We start from the raw sequence: 13,185 nt of genomic DNA on the forward strand, positions 1-13,185 counted from the left end.
GGAAATTTCCAATGGCAGTTGTACAAAATATTGACACCAAGTGGGGCTGTTTAATATCCCTTGTGGAAGAGTTTTCCACTGAAAACTTTTAACAGGCTAGGCATTTTTATAAGTAGGGTCCATGAAGGCAAGTTTCTCTATCCTATTCTTGTAAAGGTATAGTAGAAAGCAGACTTTTAAATCAATTACTATAATAGACCACCCCTTAGTTAATAAGGAAGGCAAGGGAATTCCAGGCTGTTAAGAATCCATTGGTTGAATCATCTTATTTACAGCCCTCAGATCTGTTACCATTCTCCATTTTCCAGATTTCTTTCTAATGACAAATATAGGAGAATTCCAAGGATTGGTCGATTGTTCAACATGTTGAGTGTTTAGCTGATCTTGTACCAGATGTTCTAGTGCCTGTAATTTTTCTGATGTCAAAGGCCATTGTTCCACCCATACAAGTTTATCACTTAACCATTTTAAAGGTAGGGCTTTTGATACCCTTGAAAGACCACCAACAGTTGTGTCTTGCTTATGTACAACATGAGTAGTCAGTGACTGTTCTTGATAATACCTTTTAATGTTTCTCTCAAAAGCATTCTTTATTTTTTGGTTTGTATATGATATTAGAGGAATGTTGATCTGTGTTTTTTATGGCTGTAACAAATCATAATAAATTCATTGTTATGTTAGCCACATAAGGCTCTAATTTTTTTCTGTTCTTCTGTCCCTATTCATTTGACCCACCTTGTACTTTGTTTTATCTGAGATTAATTCCAATGCCTAGAAGTTGAATATTTACCTCCTGAAGAGGCCAATCTAGATGGTGAAATTATTGTTATGTCCATGCCTGTGTCAACAAAACCTTCAATTGCAATGCCTTTTATACATATTTTTTAGCTTTGGTCTTTGACCATTTATAGAAGTTTACCAAAATACTTGTTATATGGTCTCTCCTGAAAATTTTGTTTTATCTACTGAAGGTGTTTTGTCATTCAGTGCAGCATGATTTTTAACAATGGGCATTAGGTCCTTTAATTGCTCTGTGGAGGAGTTTCCCCATGCTGACAGGGAATGATTGAACCAAATTTGACATTGGGGCCTGCAAAAGGCCCCCTAAGTCATTTTCCGATGGCAAAGAGTTACTTTGCCTGTCCCTTGTTGATCTGCATTCATTAGTCCAATGTCTGCCTTTGACACAACTTCTACATACTCCAGAAGGATTGTGCCTTCTGCTGGAATTATCTTTAAGACCAATTCCATGAGATGGACCCCATGCCTGACATTCCTCAGGTGGCCAAGAACCCGAGAGTAGATAGGCCATGGACTTAGGGAAGACCAAATACTACTGTTCTGCTAAAGTAACATAGAATAAAATGACTCCTAATGACATTCTGCTATACCTATAAGTCATTGTCTTACTCAGCCATCATCAGAGAAGCTACATGAGATGGTAACTAATACAAAGACTCACAACCAGACAATGTTTAAGACCTTGGAACAGTCAGTCATAAATGGCATGTCTCTTCCAAATCCTTACTCTTAAGACTCAGGGAACTATGTGGAAGAGAAGGTGGAAAGATTGTAAGAGCAAACGGGGATGGAATTGACCAAGAAAACAGTCCTTCTAGAAACAACAGGACTGGTACACATATGAATTTACAGAGACAGTAGCAGCTTGCACAGGGTCTTCACAGGGGGAAGCCAGATAGGGTCCCAGCACTGAGAGGGAAAGTGAACATGAGCCCCCATCCCTAAGCCAGAAGCTATCTCCAACTGACAACCACTGGCAAAGGAAAACTTATTGTTTTATTCAATGGAATCTCAATAGATGTACAAGCCAAACTTAAGGGAGGTCCCATGCCCAGCAGTAGATGATCAACCCAAAATAAACTCAATAGTAATTTTGGAGGTGTTTTGTCTCAATGCTTTGTTTGACTTTTTTAACATAACTTGTCCTTTACTTATCAATTACAGTCCAATTTTGTGTTTCCATGGGTTTTGTGTGTACACATGTATATCTCTGGGTGGGTATGTGTTTCTTGTGCTTTTTCTTTTTTTCTCTGCTTGCTTTGTTTTTTTGTTTTGTTGTTTTTCAAGACTTTTCACTATATAGTAGCCTTGGCTGTCTTGGAACTAACTCTGCAGACCAGGCTAGCATCAAAACTCATAGAAATCTTCCTGCTTCTGCCTCTCAAGTGCTGGGATTAAAGGTATGCACCACCATTTCCTGGATGTTTGCTTTGTTTTATTCTGATTTTGTTTGTTTGTTTGTCTGTCTGTTTTCTAGAAGAAAGAATGAACATGGAGATGGCTGAGGGAGAGGAAGCCATGATCAGAATATACTGTATATAAAAAAGTTTGTTTTCAAGCCGGGCGGTGGTGGCGCACGCCTTTAATCCCAGCACTCGGGAGGCAGAGCCAGGCGGATCTCTGTGAGTTCGAGGCCAGCCTGGGCTACCAAGTGAGTTCCAGGAAAGGCGCAAAGCTACACAGAGAAACCCTGTCTCGAAAAACCAAAAAAAAAAAAAAAAAAAAAAAAAAAAAAAAAAAAAAAAAAAAAAAAAAAAGTTTGTTTTCAAGAAAAAAAAGAGAAAAACAGAACAAAATGATGAAAGGGAAGGAAGGAAGGAAAGATAGATAGAGAGGGAGAGAGGAAGGAAGGAAGGAAGGAAGGAAGATCTTATCTTTTAGGGCTTGATGGTTTACAAAAATAGTACATACTATGCGATCTCATTTGGGTCTCATATACAACCTTCTCCTTTAAATTGGTAGATAGTTAATTATTATTCTGTAGGTGAAGATGGGATTCCAAAATATGAAGTGCTATCCGGCAGCTGTGTGGAGCTCAGAGCAAGTCACAGTCTACAACCTAAAGTTAGACATTCTAATCACCCCACATGGTATAATAATAAAAAATGGCTACCAAAATGACTTGCTAGAAACAGAGCTGAAAAATCTAATAGTTTCATACAAATTTACTGACACATTGATCTGCAAAGTACTGCTACAGACGCTTCCTCAGAATAGAAACAGAACTAATACCAAGGCCCTACTTTTATTGATGTTCACAGAACTAAAGCAGGAAGACAAGTCCTCTCCTTCATCAGCACTGTTCCCTTTTGCTGCTTTGCTGTTTGCTTGTTGTAGAGGGCATGAGGTCCTTGTGCTCACAGATAAGCACTAGGGTGACCAGGAGTGTTAAACACACAGTGTTGTCTCCTCAATGAAAGAGATGTATACTTGCTTTCCATCCTGAAAGCTGGAAATGGATGTAATTAATACCCTGGTGATCTGTGCTATCTGTAGGGCCTGGCTGAACCTGAATCCCCAAGACATTATGTTTACTGCAGACTCTTCCTTCCTAGACCTTTATCTTGAGCATTGTTTCTCAGTCAATAGAACCCAGCCTTATGGGAGATGTCACATTACTTGGCATTAGCCTCGGTGACCTCTGTAGGACCAGGACATGCCTGACTCCTACAGAGTATTATGTCTATCTCAGTCATTCTCCATAGACCCTTCTCTTGAGCAGTGTTTCTCAGTCAAGAAGCCATATGTACTTTGTAAAGAGTTTTAATATAAACATGTCTTAAACCTCACTGTACACACAGGTTGAATTAATTAATATCAGGAAACCTTTTTTTCCAAAAGTGTGCTGTGCTTAACTGTGGATAAAATAAACTGCCCGGTGTTAGACTGTAGAACTTTGAAACAACACTGGCTACTGAGTCCCATTAAAACATATTTCCTTCTTTCCCTGGATGGATTGTTACTTTACTGACCCTGGTGTTTGCAGAGACCACCATAGCTTGTTTAATAACTAATGTTGTTATCAATATGCTACATTTATTGTCAATGCCTAGAAATGCAAAATAAATGTGTCCATTAATATTAATATTAATATGGGCAATTAAAAAAAAGAAGCCCACATGTGAAAAACTCATCACAAAACACCAACAAGATGGAAGGTGAAACCAGTTTCCTCTCTGCAAAATCTGCCTGCCCTGTAGAAATGTGTCTCAACAAGAATTACCTAGATGATTCCCAGGACATAGAATTTGAAAATTAAACAAAAAATTGTAACACATAAGGACTGAGATGAGACTCTCATCATGGCAGCTTCTGCATGCAATCATGAGTATTTTCTCATTTCTCCCTTGTACATGCCTAATTTTATTAGAACTCATCACATAATGAAAATTATCTTTGGTTCTTTGGGGGATGGAAAAATGAAATGCAAGAGAAACCAGGTGTTAGTAGTGCCATGTCCCTTGAGGATCTCTGAGCTGGGTCATCATACTTGGCATGGGCACTCACCTTAGCACAGAGTGCCCCTTCTAGTCTTGACACTGTAGGTACCACACTCATACAGACTTCTGTATTCAGAATTACCTCTGAAAGCACTTCCTGTGGTTTCTTTGCCACCAATATCAGGCACAGCAGCATCCTTAGAAGTCTAAACTCTTGATACCACCAGACTAGTATCATCTCCACTGACAAAATACCCATAGGTGTCTTTCAAAAACTTCAGAGACTCCAAGTTTAAATTGCAAATTTTTTCACTTGGTACCATTCAAGCATGGCTTGACACTTTCCATAAGAACATGACACTTAATTCAGATTAAAGAAAAATAATGAATTGCTCCTTCAATTATCTGACTTCCTCTTCCAAATTCATGTGTAATGATCTAATTGATGAAAATAATCACTGTATTTTTTGTTTGTTGTGGCAGTCCCTTGATGTTTGTTGGGTACCTACACTGTCTCTAGAGCAGAAATAAGAACAAGACATTGTCTTGCTAATGAAAGCCTAGAATCTTCATGGAGGGAATAGTTGAAATTGGGGGAGTCTTTAACCGGGCAGTGGGGGAGAGTACTAGTGAGAAACAGGGAGGAAGGATAAATATTACTTAGGATATTTGAAACTATATATTTCATATAAAGTTTAAATGAAGTTATACCACTTGGGATGATAATGGCCTCCCTGAAACAAATGACTGTCTAACAAAGACAACAGTACCATGAACAAGAAACTCCTTTGAGTTGTTGGGCAGGGCAGTCCAAATATCTCCTAGGGCTGTTGCCCTAGGTTGCCTCTCAAAATTGGTGGTAAGTCCCTACGAATGAAGACATCATCAGATACAAGATTTGGAGGGATCCAGTTGTATCTCACCCAGAAGCCTCCTCCATGAGGACTAACTTTCATAGTACCAGAAGGTGATATACAGGCTGTTAAGGAAGAAAAGCAATCAGTATCTTTCCCACTGTGGTACCTATGAACCACAACAATGAGCAGCATGAAAAGATATTCTTAAAGGTACAACAGCAGCACTTACATCTTGGCAGTAACCAACAGTGGTCTGATTGGACTTACAGCCCACTCAGTAGGACAGAATTCATGCCTGGTACTGTAAACCCAGCCAACTACCTGTGGTTGGACAGGTCACAGACATAGAGGAGAACCTTCCACTGCCACTTTCCCAAACCAATATAAACTCTAACTGCATTCCCACACTTACCTTTATACTCACAGATATGTGTAGCTCTCACCCCTCATCAAAGCTTCTTTTTATAGCAGACAGAGGCCAACTCAGAAAGTTACAACTGACTGTGAAGTGCTCAGTCCTAGTGGATACATCTATAACACAACCCCACACCTAAGTCTAGAGGAACATCACAGAAGAGAAAGTGGAAAAATTATGTCCCAGAGGACCAAGATATCTGCTGCAATACTGTGTCATCTATGTAGGACAGGGGAGCTGTATTTACAAGCCCTCAAGAATATGGTTATTTAAACAAGACCTGAACAATTACAGCACCAGTTTACATGCTAACATAGAAAATGGAAATTTGGAGAGCTATAGGCAATTAGTGACTTCTGAGAGGGAGAATCAGTCTTCCCCATGGACTAGCCCCATAATTGGCTATCCAGGACCAAGAGGTCAACTCTAAACACATATAAATATCAGGAACATTAATGCCCAACAGGTTGTACTTACATATTTATTCATATATATGTAACAATGATAATAATCAAGAAAAAGGGGCCATGAAGTTGAAAGGAAGTAGGAGGACATAGGAAGGGTTAAAAGGAGGAGCGGAAATGATAAAAATACTATACACATATGTCAGCTTGGAAATAAATTTTCAACAATTAACTAATTAATTGAATCAGCATTGAAAGGAGAAATGAAAACCAACCATTGGAAGGAACACAGGTCAACCAGGAGCAGACAGAGGGGTCAAAAGGCCACCAGAGTTAGTCCATGACCTTGAGACAGCCCAGGCCAGAAGTGAAGATTTGGGTGGGGCATCAAAGGTCTCTGGATTTGCTCCCAAAGTCAGCAGCCCTGAAGGACAACAGCTGTGTTCCCTCCCGTAGTTCCCTTTCTGGGCACACCCTCCAAACCAACAAGCTCCCAAGCATACACCAGTCCAGCTAGATTTCTCCACAGTGGGAATGGTAAGGCCCAGGACTCCATGAAACCTCTTGCTGCTAGCAAACTGTCTGTTGCGGGAACCCTCCTGGGTGAGTGGTAGCGTTGACAGGGAAGCTGCTGACTAGCATTGGTGGTTCACATTGGACAGGATGGAAGGCAAAGGTGGGCCTTCTCTCATCACACAATGTCACAGCATGCTGACAGCATGACAAAAGCCTGCCCCAAAAATTCTCTGTCAAAGGTACTAAAAAGTGGAAGGAAGTAATTTTTTTTTTTAGATATTTCACTTACAAGACAGGACAATTATTCTAAAACCTCCAAGCCCCTTTATATTCTCAAATCACCTACCTACATGCCAGCCACAATCAAGGCTGAGTAGCCTTTGGGGGTTAAAGAAGAACAGATGTACAAGGCAGGGTCGACCCAGAGCTCCTGGCTCATGTGACTACTGTAAGCCAAGAAAACTAGGAAAAGGTCATGCTCACATTTGATGCTTTGGGAGATTCACTTAAAAATTGAAGTGAATAACTATATGGATACCCTATGGTCCTACAGGACACCACATGGAGATCCCAGATCTTCTGCTCAGTGAATCCCAGCAAATGAAGAGTCACCCCTTCTGGTTTGGCAGGTGTGTCCTCAGGAGAAGGAACAGGGACCTCTACCAAACCTGGGACCCCCCAGGAGAGCAGAGCTGAAGGCAGTGGTGCCAGCATGGGCTCAGCAGCAGGACAGAAGTCTCCTAAGAGCAACTTTGACATCCTTGTTCCTCAGAGTGTAGATGAGGGGATTCAAGGTGGGTGCCACCGAGGTGTAGATGACGGACACCACCTTGTCCTTGCTGAGTGAGTAGCTGGATGAAGGGCGGATGTAGGTGTAGATGACGGTGGAGTAGTACATGGTAACCACGATGAGGTGGGCGGAGCAGGTGGAAAAGGCACGTTGCTTGCCCTCAGCAGAGCGGATCCTCAGAATGCTGGCCACAATAAAGCCATAGGAGACGATAATCACAGAGAAGTTCCCTACAGCCAGGAACACATCTGCAGCAAAGGCCATGACTTCATTCAGCTGTGTGGGAGCACAGGAGAGCTTCAACAGTGGGGGGATCTCACAGAAGAAGTGCTCTATCACATTGGAGCTACAGAATGGTAGACGCAGCATCAGGCTTGTGTTCACACTGGTGTTCGTCAGGCTGATGGCCCAGACGAGGCCAGCCAGGAATGCACACACCCTGGGACCCATCCAGGCACTATAGTGCAGGGGACAGCAGATGGCTACAAAGCGGTCATAGGCCATAGCTGAGAAGAGCAGAAGCTCTGCCCCCAGTGACCATGTGAAGAAATAGAGTTGGGCCATGCAGCCCCCATAAGAGATGGTCCTCCCCCCGACCATGCTGTCCAGTAGCTTGGGCAGGATGGTGGAGGTGCAGAGGATGTCCACCACAGCCAAGTTGACCAGGAAAAAGTACATGGGGGTATGTAGGGCTGGGCTGGCACTGATTGTCACCATAATGAGAAGGTTTCCTGAGATGGCAGCTGTGTAGAGGCAGAGGAAGCTGAGGAAAAGTGGTACCTGAAGATGAGGCATTTCTGAGAATCCCAGGATGAGGAACTCAGTGACCAGCGTCCCGTTCATCACAAAGCTGGAGAGGCCTCAGGATCCAGAGGTGCTGAGTTTTCTGTGGCAGCTCTGATTAGTGTCTGAAGAGGAAATACATGCTCCAGTCCCAGTTTGGGCTAATGACCCACCCCAGGTGTGTTGAGGCCCATCCAACTCTCAGGCTTCCTGGGGTAAAACAGAGCAATGTGCCACCCAATGCTGCAGGTATCTTTCTAGATGTAGGACTTCTAGGAGACTGATGTGGCCACTCATAAACCTTGGGACTCAGGGTATTTCTCTATTGGGAGGATCCTTTCCCCAGGCTTCAGGGAGCATGGAGCATGGCCAGGAAAACCCCAGAGGTGGAAGGATGTGTGTCCTGGTAGCAGGGAGAGCTGCGGCTCCCTTCTATACAAGGGCTCAGACAGTGGGTGGGGGTGGGGAGGAATGAGGAAGATGGCAGGTGACTCTCACTTGGTCATATTAGACATCATCAACCACTGTCTTCAAGGGTGACCAGTACACTCACCTATACCAATCTCAGTCATTCATCTGTGTGTCACTGGAGCTGGGGATCAAGGGCTCTACAGTAGGGCACCAGGCACACTGAGCCCTGCCTCACCCCTACCCCAGGCAGCCACACACTTGCCTGAGCTAAAACTGCAGCTGTATTTAGAAAAGCCTTGAACAGAGTGTGCCTGGATACAGAGTGCCAACTTCCAAGAGATGAGGAAAGAGCAGACTGTGTGACATCTCCTGTAAACTGTTGCTTAAATTTAGGAGTACTGGAGCTCAAAGTTTACATTTGCAAATATAATCTACTAGGTGATCCTCATTTTTAAAGAGCATTGTTATTTTCATGAGCCCATATACAGCAGTATTGTAAGAAACTATTCCTTGGTTTGGGCTTAGACATCAACTCTCCTATCTGCCTCAGGCAATGTCTAGAAGGTTGATGATCTTATCTGAAGATTACAACACTGTGTCCCTGTAGGGGTGGCCAGAAGGTAGCAGACCACATCACTTGTGGTGTGAGTTCCCTGGCACAGGAGATGCTATGTAGTTCAACATGAGATCTGTGACGTGGGTACAAGGAAAAAAAGAAAAAAGATGCTGGGATAGAAAGATAGAGAGATAGGAAGACAGAGACATAAGGAGAGTGACTGGAAGACTGTGAGGCAAAGAGGAGAGACAATACACACACACACACACACACACACAAACACACACACACATTCATGCAAGTAACAGAGATAGAGACAGATGTAAAAGCAAAGAAAGATACAAACAGAGATGGGGAAATACGTAGAGGTACCAAGAAAAGAAAAAAAACAGAAAAGAGAGAGAGAGACTGAGAATAGAGAGATACAGGCAGGCTCTGAAAGGAAATTATGCTATGATTTGTCCAAGTTGTGTTTTTTTTTCAGATGTTTGCAGAACTTTCTCAATAATGATAGTTTAAGTGATCGCATAAGCCTGGGTCACACAGTAAAATTCAATAACCCATCGCTATTACAAAAACATTGTAATTAATATTTAAACACATGTACATGTACAATTAACATAAAACTCACATGGTAAGCCTATAGCATGAATCTTCTCAGATGTCCTCTCCAGAAACTTGCTTCTCAGCAAAACATAGACAGACAGACAGACACAGGCAGGCAGGCAGGCAGACACACACGCACATACACACACAAACAGGGGGGAGTTAACTCTCAGCATTCATTAGAAAATAAAATTAGATTAAATAAAAAAAATTTAAGAGCAAAAGGTGACATCTCCAAGTAAAGAGGGGACATTAGGATGTCTGTGTGAGGACCAGGGGCCCTGCATCCTCTATAATAGAAGAGACAAGGCTCACAGGGAGAAATCAGGCCCTGAGGGGCCAATTAGGCAGAACCACACTGGCTTCTTGAGCAGGACTGGCTGGGGAGATGACCAAGCCTCTTCTCAGGCAATGCAGCACACACTTGGTGGGACCCCTTACCCGAGGGCTGATTCTCTGCCCCGACGCCCAGGGACTTGCTGTCTGCCAACATCACAGTGACAGCAGAGGCCCAAGGGGACGCTCAGGCAGATGAGATGTCTGTGCCTTGAGCCAGTTCTCTCCCTAAATCACGATTTCTTCCAATCTCAAAGAGTCCCTCAGTCCAGGTAGAAACACTTGAGAGGCCAAGGCCAGAGCACTTTCCCAGTCCTATTGGCTGTCTTCTGGCACAGATTGTGACTGCTCACCACAGTTTTCTCTGTTCTAAGTGGGTAATGTCCTCAGGCTGGTGTAGTTGTCAGAATTCTGCTCTTTGGTGTCCATTTTCCTCACCCAGTGAACAAGAACAAACTTTGCCTAAGCACAGTAACATCTCATCCCAGACCAGAAGTCATCCTGCCCTTAGCAAATGGTGCTGTACTAGTGTTGGTCTGGGTCTAGGAGGCTGCCCCAATCCCAGAAAGGTCACATGACTTCTGTGGCTCTTCAGGGACTCAAACCAGTTTATGTTGCAACATGGCTAGCTGGTTCTTCTATTGTCATGGCAAGCTACTGGACATCTGGGTTAACCAGGGCACCTCTCTAGTTTGGGACTGGATCTTGACATAAACTCATCTTGCCTTGGTAACTGAATTCATGCCTTAACTGTCTTCTTGGATTCATGGGCACAATCACACCTCACTGAGCTGCTTGTAGGAATAAAGACTTGTGTATTAGTCCATCACCTTCCTCCAGCCCTTCCCTGCTTCTGCCTACTCCACATTCTCCACATTACCAACAATTACTGACATGCATACACTGAATCCTGTGCCCCAGTGCACACCATTCCAGCCTGTGGTCCGTCCATCTATGTGGTCAAACAATTTCAGGAAACAGCACTGGGCTTGCCTCAGCAAGGTCCACCCCACCCTCCAAGCCAACATGAAGCATTGCTAGCACAGTGAGGGGGAGACCACATTGTGTACACAAGCTTTAGTTATTCCTTCCAAATGCTCAGCTTCCTCCCAGATCTGTGATCAAGGCGAGGACTGAACCCCCATACCATGTCATTGTATGTTGAGACCAAGATGCCTTATCAGATACTTCACAAAAGCCCATCAGCTAGTTACAAGACCCCAGTACATAAGACCATGAGGAGTTTTTTGTATTTATGTCATAGCCTTTTTCTTTTATTGAACAATCTCTGTCCATGCTGCTTAGAGGAAACCATTTGGGCATTGGCTTTTCATGACATGCTTGTGTTAATGAAAGAGAAGACAGGAGATGAAGTGTTCAGAGTTGGCCCTAATCACTGTGAGAAGGAGATGAATCAGAAATCAGCCTGCCCTCTTCTTGTCAGCTCTCTGTGCCCAGGATGTACCATCATCACCCAGGGAACCGGCTAGGAGTTGGTTTCAAATCCACAGTCCAAACAGAGCCTGCCATAGTAAAAATGAAATCTGCCTCTAGGTGGAGACACGCCCTTGTTGCCTCCCTTGGGTGTTAATCCAGCTGGCCAGGTCAAGGACCTGGCTGAGTGGCATTGGGGTGGGGGGTGTCACCCTTAGAAAGGTGGGTTCACCTTAATATACCTTCTGTCCTAGGAGTCTCTCCCCTAGTGCAGCCCATGGAGGCTGCCATGAGGCTTGGCTACATCTGCCAGCCTTTCTGAGTCCTGATTCCAAGAGACAGAACTATTCCTCTTCTTTTCTCCTGTCTTTTTCTTTCAGGTGCTGGACAGAACATGCCTTTAAACTCCCTAACACTTTCAGGCTTCCTTACTCTCTCTTTCAAGCTCTGCTGCCCATCTTGTGGCTGTCTGCTACCATGTGACAGACCTTCCTTCAGGCTGATTTTCATGCGTGGATTATTTTCCCTTTCTTTTCTCCATTCCTTTCCTCCAGGGCAGTCACAAGATTTAGAGCTGCTTGCCCTGGATTTTTCTTTAATTCCCTCACACTTTAGGCCTTCTTCCTTTCTTTCTAAACAATCCCCCTAGCCATGTGGCTGACCTCCGAGGTGGTTTGGTTGTCTTGTTTTATTTCAAACAGAATGGCTCCATCCCACCTTCCTGTCCCCATCAGTTTCCTCTGGGCAGCTGCAAGATTTACAGCTCGCCTGAACCCGAGGGTTTTCTTTTCTGCTCTAATAAGTTGTCCTTGCTCTTCTCTGTGAGTCAGCTCTTAAGTTGATATTTTAATAAGACTTGGAACCCAAGAAGGGACCCCAATTTTCCAGATATAATATGATGGTTCCCCCCAGCAAGTATGGCCTCCTGCAGTATGGCCTGACACATCCATTTCCACCCTGAAGCAAGGTGGCTTTGATAGCCCATAGAAGAGCTTGGTCTACAGTAATGGCAATGAAATAATCAGAACAACAGAGCATGGAGTGAGATCTATGGTAATGGTGATGGGGTTGTTGACATTCTCCACTGGAGAACAGAGGTCACAAGATGTTCTCCTGAGAATCCAAGCACCATTCTTTCCTGTCCATTTGTATAAAAGCTTACAAATGCAAAGGTATATAGATACTAAAAATGAGCAGGGGTGGGACTTTTGATTAATGCAGCTGCCCATAGAATCACAAATTCACCAAGCTTGACTTGACAGAATCTTCCTTTGGTCTGTCAGTCCTTTGAGTATTTAGAATATGTAGATGATGCTTTAACAGTCTCTCCAGGAAAGTCACACCACGTCTCTGTAACAAATATTCAGTCCAGTCTGCCACCATACTGCCCTCAGTACATTCAAACTTGTCTGGTCTCAAAAGCTAAAAAGGGTCCTGCCTTGTTATTACTCATGTAGGAGAGCCTACCATACAGAACAACACCATAGACTCTTGTCTTAAGGTTATTACATTACATGTCATATGCAGAAGAACACAGATAAAGTAAGGTTTCTTACTAGGACAAAAGCTAACAGGAAAAAAAGCAACAATTTTTGAGTCTGAAGGAAAAAATGTCACCCAGATTTCTATACACAGCAAAATTACCTTTCAAAAATGAAGAAGTAGGCACAGAAAATACAGTTAAATATCTAAATTAACAACTGCGCATTTTTTCAGGTTTGCAGAATAAAGCATAACCAAACTACAAAAGTATAACCATTCATGTTGCCTGCAAAAATATATAAAATATAGAGATACAATTAGGCTGAAAGCAAAATAATAATAAAAAAAATACAC

The 13,185-nt window shown here is 43.1% G+C and overlaps 1 protein-coding gene across 1 annotated transcript; it reads right to left on the reverse strand.

The window, feature by feature from the left end:
• Nucleotides 1–6,021: 6,021 nt before the first annotated feature.
• LOC102921876 (olfactory receptor 13G1-like) lies at nt 6,022–8,085 on the reverse strand. The gene has a single exon (XM_042270622.2). It carries the CDS (start codon nt 8,064–8,066, stop codon nt 7,152–7,154), a length of 915 nt encoding a protein of 304 aa, XP_042126556.2. The 5' UTR covers nt 8,067–8,085; the 3' UTR covers nt 6,022–7,151.
• Between the last annotated feature and the right edge of the window lie 5,100 nt (nt 8,086–13,185).

The sequence above is a fragment of the Peromyscus maniculatus genome, chromosome 1 (genome assembly GCF_049852395.1).
Source record: "Peromyscus maniculatus bairdii isolate BWxNUB_F1_BW_parent chromosome 1, HU_Pman_BW_mat_3.1, whole genome shotgun sequence".
Lineage (NCBI taxonomy): Eukaryota > Metazoa > Chordata > Mammalia > Rodentia > Cricetidae > Peromyscus > Peromyscus maniculatus.

What these genes read in the sequence shown, in the direction of transcription:
- LOC102921876 (XM_042270622.2), bottom strand. Translation starts at nt 8,066, where the DNA reads ATGAACGGGACGCTGGTCACTGAGTTCCTCATCCTGGGATTCTCAGAA.